At 35.0% G+C, this 17,873-nt stretch overlaps 2 protein-coding genes across 3 annotated transcripts in view; both read right to left on the reverse strand.

The window, feature by feature from the left end:
* LOC107644591 (TMV resistance protein N) overlaps positions 1-647 on the reverse strand; it is a 14,760-nt gene extending 14,113 nt beyond the window's left edge. The window contains exon 1 of one of the 2 annotated variants that reach the window (XM_021103065.1): positions 533-647. The gene's annotated coding sequence lies outside the window, so the exon portion shown is untranslated. The remainder of the gene's footprint in view (positions 1-532) is intronic. The other variant, XM_021103066.1, reaches the window with a different exon arrangement.
* Positions 1,797-14,884, reverse strand: LOC110272158. Its single transcript, XM_021124033.1, has 7 exons — positions 14,816-14,884; positions 13,642-14,010; positions 13,407-13,524; positions 7,218-7,398; positions 2,652-2,756; positions 1,902-1,985; positions 1,797-1,823 (listed from the first exon to the last, which is right to left on the reverse strand). Exons 1-5 carry the CDS (start codon positions 14,882-14,884, stop codon positions 2,735-2,737), a joined length of 759 nt encoding a protein of 252 aa, XP_020979692.1. The 3' UTR covers positions 1,797-1,823; positions 1,902-1,985; positions 2,652-2,734.

Raw genomic sequence — 17,873 nt, forward strand, 5'->3', positions numbered from 1 at the left:
GCTCTTTGATGAGAAAATTGACAGCCCTTAGATTCATGAGAGAATTTGACTTCATTAAAATCACCAAGAACAATCCAAGGTCCTTGAAATACTATGGATTGTGCAACAAGATAATCCCAAAGGAGAACCCTTTTATTAAATTGAGGACTGCCATAAATACCACTACACCTCCAAATTAAATTATCAAAGTGAACCTCAACAGTAACACCCTGATCAAAAGCATCAATGAACTTACAACAAACACCCTTCATAGAGGATAGAAACCAAATACCTCCCTTATGCCCCTCTGCTTCTACTATACCAATAGAGTGATACCCCAACCTTTCCCAAAATAATTTTAAATGCTGAAAAGGGGAGTGAGTTTCAACCACAATAAATAAAATAGGTCTAAATTTCCTAACAAGTTCCTTACAATGCACCTGGGCTAACTTATTAGAAGCACCCCTAATATTCCAAACAATCATATTTAAACTATCCATAAATAATAGGGACAGAATAAATAAGAACATAAACTCTAAACAGAATCACCAACCTCAATAGGTGGTTTGTCCTGTGGTACTGGCACACTCTGATCCTCAATAATTGTCACCTTTGGACCTCCTGACACTGCACCTGCCATGCTTCCATCTACTAAAGTTTCCTCCGTTGTGCCACCATTTTTATCAAGTGGCGAGTTCTGCAAGGAGGAAGGCCGAGGACGCTTTCGTAGAGAGATTCCACGACGTGCAGGAGTTCTGCGCAATGGAGATGGCGCAATTTCTTGTTTTTCTCGCTTCCCCATCCTAATGCCAATTGATTTGCCTCCATCACCATGCAAATTGGGCCTTTGAACCCTTCTCGAACCAAACTTGTGCTGCTTTCCATCTTGGTCCTTCAAATCTGATGACTGGCCCATTGTAAATTAGATTTAGGCAGTGGAAATAATTTTCTTACTGATGCCACATATTTTGCCTATATTTTGCGATGAAGAGCATAGATATACAGATGGAATAAAAAAAACAATGAAAAATGTATACAAGTCAAGAGTTTTTTATTTTTATAAATTAAATAAATGTAATAATTACCAAGATAAATAATTTTAAAAATATTTATCGAAATAAATGTAAAAATAAAAATAATAAACAAAGATAAAATTATTTTTGTATTACAAAATATTTTAAATAAAAAACTCATCAAATTTAATATTAGTTTGTGTATAGTTTAATTAATTTTTAAATAATATAATAATTATTAAAAGAGTAACATAAATATTTTTAACTTATATTGGTGGAGTTTTTAAACTCTTTCTTTGATGGTTTTTCTTTTTTCTAAAATATTTTACCAGTGTTTCCGGGGTATTTTTCCTAATAACAAAGATAACAAATTAAAATTAAAAACCAACATTAAAAGCAGAGGTCTAGAAACACATGAAATTTATTTTTGGAAACCACTGAACCGAAAGTAAAGCCTGTAATGAATCAATTTACCTGGTATTGTCCAGGGGCATTTACAGACAGTGTGGAGCTCGTCTAAGTCTGTAAGAGAGGTTCACTACCCAGATTTACAGTTAGTAGTCTAAACAAGATAAATAAATACCAGTAAGTAAATCCAGAGGAATTAGAAGAGGTTCTAGCAAAAGTTACCAAAGAAAGAAAAAGAACACGGTATAAGAAACTGAATCTTACGTCTCAGAGAAATCATTTTGCGCCTCCGTCAAGTCAAACTGATCTGGAGCAACGTTTGCTATCTGAGCTCCATCATTTCTTTTCTGTGATCTCTTTTCGCTTAACATCTCCAATGCTTGTCTTTTTTTTTTCGCAGCGCTGTCTTTTACTTGTTCAGTTCTGAAAATTCATAAAATAAGTATCAATGAACCTAAAATGAAAGCATCAATAAAAGAAAATATGATTCAAGAAACTTACTCCTTGTTAGATTTGGTTTGTTTTTTTGCCACCCTCTGCGGTTGTCTTCTTTTTACTATGGGTGTTTTACCGTGATCTTCTTCTCTGCAACACAGATAAACACATCGAATTTATACTGGAGACAAATATAAGCAAGAAAAAGATTTCTAATGCTAAAGGATCCAACTGAAGACACTAACAATCAAGTGAACGAAAATGACAAACTCCACTGAACTGAACGCAATTAATGTGCTGAATAAAATGTGATACACATTCAATCATCAAGAAAAATATTTCTGCATGCAAAGGAAGAAGTGAAGACGCTAACAATCAAGTGAACGAAAATTACAAAGACTACTGAACCGAAAGCAATTCATGTGCTGAACAAAATGTGATACACATTCAATCATCAAGAAAAATATTTTTGCATGAAAAAGGACTCAACTAAACACTTGACAATCAAATGAATCAAGTTGACCAACTCCACTGAACAATATCACATTTGTAATTTACTTAACAAGTATACATAAACAATTTTCAGCAAAGAAAAGCAAAACTAAACCAGATGAATAACATACAATCATATAAATGAATATTGTCACGACCCAAAATGAGTCATGACCGGCGCTCAGGAAAATAATCCTATAGCAAGCCTAACATAGTCAGATATAAGTTGAATAAGCAAGTTACAAATATTTTACAAGTTCTAAAATAAATAGTTATATATTTTTAACAAAAAAAATAAAATAACTAAGAATTATTGGATCCTGCCTGTGACATATGGAGCATACACTTCTAGGAATTCGACAAAGAATAAGTACTCATTGCAGACCGTTGCTCTTGAATAGAAAGTCTCACATAGTCAAATATTTGTTCCTGAAAAATATTTTTAGAAAAACGGGGTGAGTTTTGTAACTCAGTGACTAGACAATACATCTATAATTGACATGAGACTACACAAAAATTATTATCAAAGTAATTTTAATTAGGAAATAATAGTTGATTATAATAAGTGAATCAATAAGGGAGTTCTCATACAGAAATCAAATCAAAAGTCAACACTTGGGTGACTCCACCTCTATGGGTAGCCCTTTCCTCTTGTGTGTCCTAACAGAATAACAGATATAACGTGTGGCCTACACGTTAGGCTAGCAACACCCATGCTAACTGGAGTCTGAGTTAGATGCATCTAAGTTAATGTCATAACCGCCGTTAACTACGGTTTTCTAATACGAGCCTCCCAAACCAATTCAAAACATATAATTTCAAATACAACAAATATTTTATCTTTCAAATATATAAGATATCAAATCAAATCAAATCAGATAATACTTTCTCATCAGAAATCTTTTTCAATCATACTTTTCAATCATAAGAGATTTCAAATATATTTCACAATTTTTAAAGTAAGTGAGTACCAACAAATACTTCAAAAACAGATATTCAAGTAAAATCAAACATTTTAGAATAATACAAAACTTCATAAAAATTATATATAGTCTCATGTATAGTTCCGAAAGTATAAACTTCATAAAAATGAATTATTTAATTCTAATAAATCAATTATTCTAATCAATTTAAAATCGTTCAAAGCAAATATAATGAGTATAATTCAAAGATCATAATAGATATATGTCAAAATAATTATAGATGCACAATCAAACAATTATAAATGTAAAGCCTACTCACAACGTGGTCCCAAGGGACTGAAGATACCAAACCTAGAGTGCCAAATTCAAGGTAAGAAGGATTGAAGTAGAATGGAACGAATGAGTGTAGAATTTGGACCGGAGTAGCGACAAGATGGAGCTGGCGATAGTTCTCGATTGTTGAAACTATAATCCAAAAGCGTCAACGGAACCTTTCCTCTCAACCCGAAACTACGGCAGCCGCAACCTCAGCTCCAACCCACTTTCTCAGCAACCACCACGACTCGGACTTAAGGGAAACAAGTAGCGGCAGCACCGGTGGTGGTTCCGGCAACAACACCGCCATACCCATTAACCAGAAACCCCGGCAGCGGTGACGGCAGAAGAACGGCGACCTCAATGTGACTTCTCGGCGGCCAGAGGTGCGGTGGCACTTGTGGCAGCGGCGAGCCACTTCAGCAACCCCTTGTGCAAGCTCTCTTCCTCCGGCAGCGACCCAGACGGTGACGACTCTCCACGGACGGCAATGGGCCTTAGCCGGCGGTGAGCTCGTCGCAGCAGCTCCCCCAACAGCCAGCCCTCCAGCATGACGACAACAACACAAAGGCTTCCCTCTCTCTCCTCGTGTTCGCCTCTTTCTCTCTCCTCCATCATTGTTAATGACGGCGGCAACTGGCAGCGAGGTGTGGCGGGTTTGGCGGCTCGGTGGGGAGGTCAGCGGCAGGACACGTAGCGGCGGTCCTCTCTTCTCCCTCGCAGCGCAACTCTCCCTCCATTCTTCTCTTATGTCATGTCTTAGAATTGCAACTTTTTGAACTTCAGCATCGATAAGCTGTGTCCTAATGAACTAACGTATCGTTTGCTATCTGGGAGTTGCACGTGACACCGAAACAAGCACGAGTTTACTCGAAAGGATTCAAAACTTGGGAAGAGAAGAACAAGCCTCACAGATAGTGTTCGCACGAACATGGAAGGATGCTTAAGATTTCAATCAAGCAATGATGTACAGAAACAATGAAGTGTCCCAGAAAGAGAGTCAACTGAATCTTAACAAGAAAATCTGAATCAAGAAATTTCGATAGAAACAATAAAAGAAAAGATAGTGCAATAGGTCAAAACAAGTTTAAGTAGAATCAAAGAAATACAAAGTTCACCAAAAGAAGGTAACCAAAGTTAATGGCAAATTTTTTTTTTTTAAGTGGATGATTGGGGACATGAAAAGAATCAAATCAAAAACTTTTTTTTTTTTTGAGAAGACCTGGAACAAGAATTCGAGAATACTAGAAGATATGATATATCATAGTAAAGCAAATTCAAATTACATCAAGGAGTTACATAATTCACGTAAAGGAATGTAACGTCAACACCTATGTTGTTGAGAATCTATGGGATAGCCAAAAGCATGATAAGATCGAGATATGCATAAGATGTAGGACATGAAACAAAATAATCAAATTTCATTTCAACAAGAATTAAAACAAGGAACTCCTGAACGATACATCAAATCACGTAGTACGATTATAGCACATACTTCAACACAAACCATCCCAAGAAGAACACCTAACATTCCCAAACTTAACGATTACCATTACTTAAATAAAAGAAACGAAAGAGTTTAGAAGAATTATTTCTTGCAGGTTACAATTTTTGGTCCTCCGTAGATTTGACATCGCTAGATAGAATATAGATTTTTTTTTTCAACAAAACTAGAAAGTGAACAAAACAAAACAGAGTCCAACCGAACAATATCATCATAGCATAAGAGGCTTTAGGGCATAAGTAAATGTTGAAATCATCGAAAAAGTTTCACCATATTCCTTATTCCATAACCATTTCTCATCAACATCATCATCAAGACTCTAAAAGGCCAAAAATGGTAAGAATATTGCAAATAACTGAGAGACCAAATTAGAAAAAGGACATAGATGTTGCATCCAAAATTAGAAGCTAGCATATATAAAAAAAAATAGTATCACTTAGAGATTTCTACTTCTAAACATCAACAACAATAATAAAACGGAATATTTAAACACAATCAATTAAAGTATAATAATAAAGGAAATATTTAGAATGATCAAATGCAACATATGAAAAAAAAATCCAAAATAAATGATCGAACTAAAAATAAAAAACTCATGAAAAGAAAATATTGATAAATTTGACATTTCCAAGATCAAACTATGATCAATTCATACCCTTCATTTCTCACGTTAACAAGTTATGATCAAACAACTTAAGATTAAATCCAGTGATTCAAAATGAACCCATCGGTTTAAAAGAATTTAAACATTTCCAATCTTCATACATTGCAAACAAGTACCAAAGTTGTCATAAAATTAGAAAAGTAATCAATTAATGGAACGAATGACCACATAATTTGGACCGGAGTAGCGACAAGATGGAGCTGGCGATAGTTCTTGATGACGTCTTGGGATGCAATTCCACCAACCAAAGCAGCCACAGCAAGAAGCTCTGCCACACCAAATTGATACATCTCATTGGTAAGATCCTCAGCCAAAGCAACACCTTTGCATCTCAGGTCACTTAGGAGGCCAATAGCTCTACTCTTCAATCATGGTATATCCTCGTTAAATCACAGAGCCGCCGCGAGACAGAGGAGGAGAGAGGAGCGAAAGGCAGAGCAGAGGCAAGACGAGACACAGCGCCGCCGGGACTCCGATTTTGTGATGACTGACGAGATGAGACAAGGACAGGCGATGTGGGAGACCGACAACGAGAGGCAGCTCGCAGAGAAGAGAACTGGAGCGCGTTGCCCGGCCGCTGCGAACCGCGATTTGTGATGCCACGAAACTGAGGCAAGGCCGCAGGCGCAGGCAGCACAGGGAAAACCGAATCAGCGAAGATCGAGGAGTGAGGAGGGAGCTGAGCTGCTGAAGCTCATGGAGTCAGAGTCCGGGAAGGGACGAAGGGTTAGGACTTAGGTGGCTGTGGGGTGTAGGGTGTATGCGTGAGAGAGTGAGTGTTAGTGAGTTTAATTTGGGAAAATGGGGTTAGGGTTTAGTTTGGGAAAAAGAGGAAAAAGGGTATTTGAGGGATTTTACAATCAGCCTTTGAAAAGCTGGTACAAACTTTAATACAGAGTTATCAGGGATTAGATTGGAATGGAAAATGGATCACTAGATTTGCAAAAAAATTGGGATATGGGACCTTATAAATGCTGAGTTTTTGCCTTTTTGGGATTACCAACTTGTGCTATGTTTGTTATTCTTTTGTTCATTTGGTTGATGAATGCAATCCATAATAGAAGGAGTTTTTTGAAAATGAGAACTGCAAAATTGTATGAATATCATAGCAGAGTTATTATTTCAACACGAGACACACATGAGGTAGAGGGATTAAATGAGGCAGAGTCTTCTCAATTGCTTGTTAAACATGCATTTAAAAATAGTTATGTTCGCAATCCAAGTTATGCAGATGTTTTGACCTGCACAATAACTTATGCTTTTGGTCTTCCATTGGCTTTGGAAGTAATAGGTAGTCACTTGTGTGAAAAAAAAAATAGAAGAATGGGAATCTGCATTGAATAAATTTGAAAGACATCTTGATAATAAAATACATGAGATACTTTGAGAAAGTTTTGATGCTTTGGAAAAAGAAGAGTAGAGTGTTTTTCTTGATATTGCGTATTGTTTCAAAGGATATGCATTAAAAGAAGTTACAGATCTACCTCAAGCTCATTATGGGAGTTGCATGAAATATCATATTGGAGTGCTTTTTGAAAAATCTCTCATAAAGATCAATTTGTATGATCTCAGTGTGACAATGCATGATTTGATAGAGAACATGGGCAAAGAAATTGTCACAGCCCAAAATGAGCCACGACTGGCGCTCAGGAAAAAAAGAGTTCCCTAGCAAGCCAAACAGATTCAAATATAAGATAAATAAAAAATGTTACAAATAATTTTTGATAAATTTACACTTTCTACAATGAATAATTACATAATTGAACAAAAATAAAATAAATAAATATAGATGGAACCTGCCTGTGACATATGAAGCAGATGACGTCTAAGAACTCAACAAGGAACAGAACCCATTGCAGATCATTACTCTTGAATAAAAAGACTCACATAATCAAATACTTATTCTTGAAAAATATTTTTTTTAAAAAAAAGGAGTGAGTTTTGCGACTCAGTGACTAGACAGATCCAAAACAGAACAAAGACAAAAATAAATCAAAACAAGGACAAGGTAGAAAAATGAAATGGTGGCAGAGATAAGGTGAAAACAGAACAGACTAAGGGAAGAAGCTAGACCAGAACAGTGACAAGGTAGTGTTGCCGGTGAGTTTGGAAGCTCCGGCGTGTTTTCCGGCGACGGTACTGCCGTTCCTGGCGACTAGAGGCACGGCGACGAGTCTCCTTCTCCTCCGGTGAGTTCCTCCTCCCCCCTCTGTTCGTGTATGGTGATGTGATGTTTCTCTTTCTACGAACTCTCTCTCGTTCTCTCTCTCCCGCTCGAGCTCCTTTTCCCGGAAACCCAACGGTGCAGCGGCGGCACAGCAGCTCGGCGACGGGGTCTCCGTCGGCAAAGACGGACCTGATGACGATGAGACTGACCGCGTCCCTCCCTTCCTCGCGAGTCCTACTTCTTCTCGGCGACCATGATGGCGCCACCGCAAAACGCTAATGGCAGCGACACTCCTCCAACTTCCTTCAACTCGCAAACTCCCTCTTTCTCTAGGGTTGACGTCGATGGCAACTTGGCAGCAGCAGAACTTCGGCGGCAAGGCGTGGAGGCATCAGCCCCTTCTACCGTTCTCTCTTTTTTTGTCTGCGTGGGTGTATTTGTGTATGGTGTAAGTTTTGAAAAGAAGGGGGCTGTGGTTGATAAGGAAGAGTGGAAGTTGTTTAGTAATTTAGGGTTAGGGTTGGGTAGGAGGAATAAGGGTAATGTAGGAATTTTGATAAAATTAAAGGGTAGGATAGTAACAATAGAAAAAAAAGAAGCTTGGAACATTACATTCTACCCTCCTTACAAAAATTTTCGCCATTGAAAATTGATACAGTGTACAAAAGAAGGTAACCAAAGTCAACGACAATTTTTTTTTTTTTCAAAAATTTAAGAGAATGTTTCAAAACACAATCAGGTAAGATATCCATCGACAATGGATGCAACTAAGAGAGAATCATTTCACAATCTCAAAGAAAAGACACGAGACAAACATTTCAAGCATAAATACCATCACGTCAAACAAATTTAAATTGAAACAAAAGATGCAAAATTTATGAATTAGAGTAATACGGATCAGGGGCAAATATTTTTCCATCAAGAATCTTAGAGGATACCTAAGTACACAACTAAGCAATGATATGTATAAGCAGAAAGACAAAATCAACAATAGAGAAAGCAAGCAAAACATAAATTAAAATAAGACAACACATTCTGGAATAGGCGACTTAACAGTAACTATCACAAAATCAGTATGCTTCTTTTCCCTTTTTATAGAAACCTTCGACTAAGTACCTTTAGATTATTATCATGACCTTGGATATTAAGTAACTATGTCATTAATAGATTATGTAAAACATGACGAAAGAATATAAGCAATCATCTCATTATCCTCTAAGCCAACATTTACATGTACATCTAACTTATTATCATTGTAAAATACACTCAAATATTTTCATATGATCACACAGTTGACTTAATTTACAAATAAAGCCCATATAAGATAAATGAAATAAAACTAAAATTTGACGTGATTGCAATTAACTTAAACTAACATTAGTTATAATAACTGCTACTTTTTATTTTATCTAAATCTTTAAACGTAATTTTGGGTTCCCTTTATTTCCACATCTCACCAACCTCTTATCAGCAATTGCAATAACAATAAATATTCTCAAAAACATTTGATAATAGCATAGAAAATCTATTTCTTAAATTCCATATCCAACATAATCACCAAAGCAACATTGGCAGCCCAATCTCAAATTTGTTTTTAAAATATCAAATGATTTCGGAAATGCACAAGCTTTATTCCCAAATGACCGTCTTGGATTAAGCTTTCTAAATAACCAGAAATCGTAATTTTTTGCTTATTCTAACTTTGGGAATAGAAGCAAAACTATGACTGGTCTGCAGTGCCTTAAAAACCAAAAAACAGCAGCAGCCTGTGATATTCAAAATTCATTATAAAATCCAAGTTAAATCCAGTGACCTTAAAAATTAACATGGTTCAACTTCACTCATCTAGGTTTCTTTTCCAATTGGTTCCAAGTTAATATCATTTTTAATAAAGGAGTTATGTAACTCGGAAGTTGAGTAGTTTCCTGCAGAATTCTGTCTAAAAGCCAATGAATATATCCTCTTCCAAGTCCTATAACTCACTCATTAAAACATGGAAAATCCTGAAATTTAAATCATATATACTGAACATACTCAACTTTCACCTCCAATTGATTGCATCTCAATATCACTTCAGAATTAAAAATTATAAAGTCTCAAGGTTACTGACTTAGAAAACAGAACCTAAATTTTTTTTTTACTGCATAATACATCTTATTTCAAAAATCCATATCTTTAAAACCACAACTCCACAAATTCTGAATTTTTATGAAATTGAAGTGATAAGACTAAAGTTTCATTTAAAATTAGTTTCATTTCAAAATTCAAACCGGAGAATTTCCAGTAGAGGAAACAAGCTGCTGTTGTGTTAAGCATTCTGCAAAAAATCAGGTTTGACATCCATAATTCAAAAATTCACCATAAATCATAAACTTAATGAAAAAGTTTTAAATTCACCAGTTCAGCTCCCTATATTCCCAGTCTTAATCCAGACTTGGTCCCATACAATTCCGATCATCATAGAATTAGTTATAGATTTTCAAAGTTTCTAGCTTCATTTAAAATAATGCAGAAAATCAAGTTTCACGATTTAACTTTGAAAAATCATAATTAATGTTCCAGTTATACGAAATCTTCAAAATTGAATCTCAACAATTTTACTTATTATACTTTACTTGGCTTTTAACCTCTTATCATTTCAATCACTATTGAGTAACTGGTTCACTTTCCAAATTTGCTGTTGGATTCAAAATTCAGATTTCCAACAAATTAGTTCAACTTTTCAAAATTCAGCTCTCCAACTATCCTCTAAACCCAACTCCAATTAATTTACCAACTAAGTTCGTTACAATAACCAGCTCAACAGTAATCAACCAATATAATCCATCAGAATTCAACAATCACAGCAATTATTGGTCAAACAATTCATAATTCACATAATCAATCAATATCACTAATCAATAATTCCAATCACACTTCACAAGCACAATTCAGCATTCATATCATCAATTAATCACTCACAACAATTAAAGCTATTTGCAATTTACTCAATAAACCTTGTAGGCGTTCTGAAATTAAAACTGTTTAATTAAACCCCTTACATATGCAACAATTCAATGTTTAAACCAGAACATGGTTAACTTGCACAAGATAAAGTAACTTCAAGCAAAAATGCTTTTTCGGTTCATAAATTTGGAACTAAGAAACAGCTGAAAATCAGTAAATGGATTAGGAACTTGTGAGTAAAGGGTCTTCAATGAAAATCCAAACAAGCAAAGCATTGCAGAAGTGCGAGAGTAAAACTTGCATTGATTAAAAGTTTAAAACAAAGGTCTATAAAGGGAGGAAGCTTGAACAATCAAAGCACTTTCCCATACAATAAATAATGTTACAATATTAAAAAAAAACCAAACAAATAAAATGCACAAAAAGAGAGAACTAACCAACAAGTATAAATTCAAAACTTTTGAAAAGTATTGAAAACAATGCTTAACTCGGGTGTTGAAAAACAACAAAGAATCTTAGATTTCAGAATATGATTGAAAAACAAATGAAGGAAGAAAGAAAGACCCTTCTTCAAAATTCAATGCAATATTCAGTACACAATAAACTAAATTGGTTTGAGTTGTTTTTTACAACAAGGTAAGGGTATTAATCCAAAGCAGCATCAACCTGTAGGAAAACGAAAAGGAAAAGAAAAAAGAAAGCATGGGTTTTGAAAAAGTGATTACTACATAGAAATTTCTATTCACAAAAATTCATGCCCCCTAATTTGCGTGCTATTTTGAGTCATTTTACCATGAAAAATATGAAGTGTGTAACTGAGCAGAAACAAAATGAGTCAAAAATTGAAATCTAAATTTCAGAATCAAAGGAACCCTAAGATTGAAAAGGAAAGAACTTGAAGGTTCCCAAAAGAAATAGTGCCCTTGAAAGAAAAGCCACGTTCAACAAACAAAGCCATAGCAGAACAGATTATCAAACAAAAAAAAAAGTTCAACTAAATTTTCATATCGGAAAAGATCTTCAATTCAACTAACAGATCATAAAAAAAAAATTTTGCCACACCTAAACAGAGAATATTATAATTCCAATCTAGCAAACAAGAATAACACTCCATGCATATATTCGTCACGTAGTTCTTCTACCTAAGCAACCAAATAACAGTTTTTTTTTATTCGAAAGAAAGAATCACGAGTGGTTCAAAATTATGTTAATTTCAAAGATCATTAACATAAGAAGAACAAACTTGTTTTATCGAAATCCAAAACAAAGTATCTCAATTAGCAGCTAAGTGAATCCACAATCCACAAATCCAAATACTGTTCTATGAGAGGAATAAGATAATAATTCACAGCAAAAACATATCGAATCTTCTAGATAATGGATGAAATCTTGAAATCAGAAACCATGGAAAACAACATGAAGATGAAGAAGATTAAAGCAAATATTCACAAAAGCGAGGAAAATTAGAACTTGCTACAAGGCAGGAATCGCGAACCGGAACCGAAACTAAAGTCATTGCAAAAGCAAGTTCAAGAAAAGTTACCAAATAATAACTCAATGATGGATACAAAGAAGAGAAAAGAGGGGGCAAGAATCGATAGCTGACTCATGATGACAAGAACCAGAAGACAAGAATGACAAAAAGAGAAGGATGACATTCCTATAGGCCTCTAATAGTGCCACAATTTGTACAAATAGGCGCGCTTCTATTTATACAACTGTGATCCTATCATAGGACACTTGCTCCATATTACACAGATTAAACCTAAGCTCTGATACCACTCTGTCACAGCCCAAAATGAGCCACCACTGGTGCTCAGGAAAAAAGAGTTCCCTAGCAAGCCTAACAGATTCGAAAATAATTTTTAGTTAGAAAATAATAATTTATATGAATAAGTGAATCAATAAGGGAGTTCTCATACAGAAATCAAATCAAATAGTCCACACTTGGGCGGCTCCACCTCTAAGGGTAGCCATTTCCTCTAGTGTGTCCGTACGGAATAACAGATCCAACGTGTGGCCTACACGTTAGGCTAGCAACGCCCCTGCTAACTGAGGTCTGAGCCAGATACATCTAGGTTAACGTCATAACCGCCGTTAACTACGGTTTTCTAATACGAGCCTCCCAAACCAATTCAAAACATATAATTTCAAATACAACAAATATTTGATCTTTCAAATATATAAAGTATCGAATCAAATCAAATCAGATAATACTTTCTTACCAGAAATCTTTTTCAATCATAAAAGAATTCAAATATATTTCTAAGGTAAATGAGTACCAACAAATACTTTAATGCTTCAAAAACAGATATTCAAGTAAAATCAAATATTGTGGAATAATGCAAAACTTCATAAAAATATATATAGTCTCATGTATAGTTCCAAAAGTATAAACTTCATAAAAATAAATTATTTAATTCTAATAAATCAATTATTCTAATCAATTTAAAATCGTTCAAGGTAAATATAGTGAGTATAATTCAAAGATCATAATAGATATATATCAAAATAATTATAGATGCACAATCAAACAATTATAAATGTAAAGTCTACTCACAGCATGGTCTTAACGGACCGAAGAGACCAAACCTAGAGTGCGTCTCACGACAGCCACAATGACCACACCACCAGGCAGTCATTTCAAATCGAATACAGAGACAAAGGCAGATAAAATTCTGGAAGATCCAAAACAGAACAAAGACAAAAATAAATCAAAACAAGGACAAGGTAGAAAAATGAAATGGTGGCAGAGATAAGGTGAAAACAGAACAGACTAAGGGAAGAAGCTAGACCAGAACAGTGACAAGGTAGTGTTGCCGGTGAGTTTGGAAGCTCCAGCGTGTTTTCCGGCGACGGTACCGCCGTTTCTGGCGACTAGAGGCACGGCGACGAGTCTCCTTCTCCTCCGGTGAGTTCCTCCTCCCCCCTCTGTTCGTGTATGGTGATGTGATGTTTCTCTTTCTACGAACTCTCTCTCGTTCTCTCTCTCCCGCTCGAGCTCCTCTTCCCGGAAACCCAACGGTGCAGCGGCGGCACAGCAGCTCAGCGACGGGGTCTCCGTCGGCAAAGACGGACCTGATGACGATGAGACTGACCGCGTCCCTCCCTTCCTCGCGAGTCCTCCTTCTTCTCGGCGACCATGATGGCGCCACCGCAAAACGCTAATGGCAGCGACACTCCTCCAGCTTCCTTCAACTCGCAGACTCCCTCTTTCTCTAGGGTTGACGTCGATGGCGACTTGGCAGCAGCAGAACTTCGGCGGCAAGGCGTGGAGGCAGCAGCCCCTTCTACCGTTCTCTCTTTTTTTGTCTGCGTGGGTGTATTTGTGTATGGTGTGAGTTTTGAAAAGAAGGGGCTGTGGTTGATGAGGAAGAGTGGAAGTTGTTTAGTAATTTAGGGTTAGGGTTGGGTAGGAGGAATAAGGGTAATGTAGGAATTTTGATAAAATTAAAGGGTAGGATAGTAACAATAGAAAAAAAAAGAAGCTTGGGACATTACAGAAATTGGTCTAAAAGAATCACCAGAAATGCCTGAAAAGCTTAGTAGGTTATGATTCTATGAAGATATAGTTAAAGTTTTACAAGATAATCCAGGAAGTAATAAATTTCTCTAATAACTTTGTTGAAAGTCCTTTTTTACACACTTGTACCTTAACTAATTCATGTTTTTAATTTTGTGTTGAAAGGGCACTAGCACCATTGAAATCATATATTTAGAATTTCCCTTATTAGAAAGGGAAGGAGATAAAGATTCATTGAAAAAGAGGGAAATAAAGATGTTGAAGTAAAATGGGACGAAACAGCTTTTTAAAAAAATGAAAAATCTCAAAACGCTTATCATAAAAAATAGTTATTTTTCTTGAAGTCCCAAATATCTTCGATATGGTACAAATAGAAATAAAGCTCTGGAAAGCTTTTGTAAGCAGCTTCATTTGGTGAAGTCATACGGTATACTCAGGAGCAGAACAGTGTAATAGCTCTGCAACTTATCGTCATGTTTCTTACCTTTGTAAGCTTTATTTGAGTCAATTGCCATGTTGTGTCAGTGACTCATTGTTACATTCATTTCTGTAATTGATATAATTTTAGTTTAAGGTATGAATCTGATTTTTCTTTTCATTTGGAGGATGCATGCAATACATATAATAAACAGCAAGTTTGCCAAAGACTTAAATACAGCAACTAATTTCTTAGTGAACTGAATCGCTCATTAAATTCAGCAAGGAAAAATTAAAACCACCAATCAAAAATTCTTTTTCATATCCTAATTACACTTTATTAAGCTTTTTTTAATAAGTTGTTTTGTAGGAACAAAAGCAAATCCAAACATAGATATTACATAAATTTAACTAATAAAAAAGATAGTTGTAGATAGATTTCTGGAAACATGTAAAAATGGATTTCATACACCTTAGGACATCAGCTCAATTAGTCTAAACATGTACAATTATTTATTAGTAATATATTAAAAGAGAGCTAAAGGTAGCTTCCAAATTCGGGTCGGAAGGATCGGATATAAGCGATGGTTCAATGGATAATAACTCTGAATTAGCAGACGTCACAGCAACTCAATACGCTCCATGATCGTTAAGACAAAAACTACTCTCTTACATAAATAGCAGACTCAACAGCAACTTAGAGTTAGGTCCAATTAGATTTTGAAGTGAACAAGTTTTAAAAGAGGTCATAGATTCAACCCTCCTTTCTCTAGGCTATTGATAACCTTCACTTTTGAACCCTGATTTTTCTGGCACGAGAGAAACACATTACATTGCATCAATCAATATAGGCCAAGCTTGCTGCATTCCCATTTCTAAGAGAAACACATCAGGACAATTGAACAACACTCCTTTTATGTGAATTTAATCCCTTATTTTTGCTTCTCCTTGTTTGATTCAATGTTAATAGATAAAAGTTATTGGTCACGAGCCCATTAGCATTCACTAATTCTCAAACAAACTGGGAATCAGCCTTTGAAAAGTTGGTACAAACTTTAATACAGAGTTATCAGGGATTAGATTGGAAGGAAAATGGATCACTAGATTTGCAAAATGTTTGGGATATGGGACCTTATAGATGCTGAGTTTTTGCCTTTTTGGGAATACCAACTTGTGCTATTTTTGTTATTTTTCTGTTCATTTGGTTGATGAGTGCAATCCATAACAGAAGGAGTTTTTTGAAAATAAGAACTGCAAAATTGTCAATATAGCATCCTCATTTGGTGAATTCATATGATTTGTGGACATTGATGTTTCTAACACTCAAAATTTGTCTTAATGATGATTAACGATGGGGCACCACTGGCGTGTGTCCAAGGTAAATTATTCATTTTAGTTGTCCCATTCATTTTGATCAATAATATTTTTTCAACATACTTTGAGAATCAGTTTTACATTTATATAATATATTACGTTGAAGGGCTCTTAATATGTAACGAAATGGGTACTAACTACTAACTGGGAATATGAACAAGGTGTATGGTTTTCTCAATTCCATGCTTTCCTGAATCCTCAGTGCAATCTCAAGGCTACTGTTAGGGTGATGCTGTATATACATATTATGTAATAATGTTGTGAGTAGAATGGAATGGAATCTCCTTAAAAGGGTAGACTTTAAGATATGAGGATTTTGATTATTATGTTGTAAGCAGGTCCCCTTATATTTTTTATTTTGCCTTTGATCCTTGGAGTCAAGATGTGAAAGTTGTGCACTATAAATCTGAGATTGCCTTTCAATTTAGCACTTAATGCAAATGGTGCAACTTCTTCAGTGATATAATGTTGACAGAGAGCTTCTTTGTTCAACTGAAATGGAAGAAGTGTAACACAGTTATTGTAGAAAAAAAATCTCCATCACAACATATTTTAACTCTGAGAATAAACACGACGCATCAATGAGGATTCAGTGTACAATAGAACAAGAAAAATAAGGATTGTTGTCTGCTGTGATGTAGTCTTGGCCTCCTGAGTCCCTATGAAAAGAACAATAATAGATGAATCCTATGACAGAACAATATAAAAGTTATGCAAATTTGAAGGTAGAGGCATGCACCATTCATTGAATTTTGATTAAAGAACAAAACATGTGGCTGATTTTACAAAGTTATTTTTTCCCATTTTTATGCAGAGTAAAGGCCAGCCCAACAGTATAATAGAGTGAAGGATGGCATGCATAACAGTGTTATTTGTGAACAAGAGAGGCAAGAGAATTAGAGAAAATGATTTCTATGTTGAGTGAATCTTAAGAATGTTAATACAGAGTTTTTCTATTTATATATGAGTGAGAGCTAACTACACTGGTCACCAACTTACTCTAACTTATGCTGACTACTCCTAACAGAATCATAACAAATTAATTCCTAGCAATAAGTTTAACACTACCAGCTTGGACAGCATTAAATTAAGAGCTATATACAACTATATTATCTAAAATGGAAACTCTCAGTTATGCAATAGCCTATTTTTTAAAGCAAATATTTATTTTAGTTAAAGTTGGATATTTGTTTGAGATTGGAGAATATAATTTTTGTTTATGGTGGATTCTCCTAAAAGAGTAGACATAAAGGATGTTATAATTGATTAGGCATCGTAACATTGTGTTTGTTCTATTCAAAACATGAAAGTTTTAATTGCATGAAGTTCTGTAGTAAGTTTAGTGACTTATAGATGTTTAAAGAAATTCTCTTTATTTATTTTATTAAGAGAAAAAAGAGGAAGGAAAATTAGTATAAGAAAGTGATAATAACACTCTTCATTCTTGTTCTTGATTTTTTTCTTGGTGGCTTGAGTCCACAAGACGAGAATAATAATAGAAGAAGCAATTAATTATGCAAGGTAGTAGTAGATATCTTTCAATGAAATTTCGAGGAAAAAATAAAACACGTTGACGCATAATTTTCAACGAGTTAACATCATAAAATATCACAGCATAAAAATCAGTCATTATATAAGAATATAATTTAATATCATAAAAAAAATTCTTCTACTATGATGAGCTTAATTATTTTATTGTAAAAGATTTGATTA

This window comes from Arachis ipaensis, chromosome B05 (assembly GCF_000816755.2).
Source record: "Arachis ipaensis cultivar K30076 chromosome B05, Araip1.1, whole genome shotgun sequence".
In the NCBI taxonomy this organism is placed as follows: Eukaryota; Viridiplantae; Streptophyta; class Magnoliopsida; order Fabales; family Fabaceae; genus Arachis; species Arachis ipaensis.

What these genes read in the sequence shown, in the direction of transcription:
- LOC110272158 (XM_021124033.1), bottom strand. Translation starts at nt 14,884, where the DNA reads ATGGCAATTGACTCAAATAAAGCTTACAAAGGTAAGAAACATGACGAT. An exon ending in ACTACCTTGTCACTGTTCTG is followed by an intron (nt 13,525 to 13,641) that starts GTCTAGCTTCTT and finishes TGGATCTTCCAG; the next exon opens with AATTTTATCTGCCTTTGTCT. An exon ending in ACTCCCATAATGAGCTTGAG is followed by an intron (nt 2,757 to 7,217) that starts GTAGATCTGTAA and finishes AATATTTTTCAG; the next exon opens with GAACAAATATTTGACTATGT.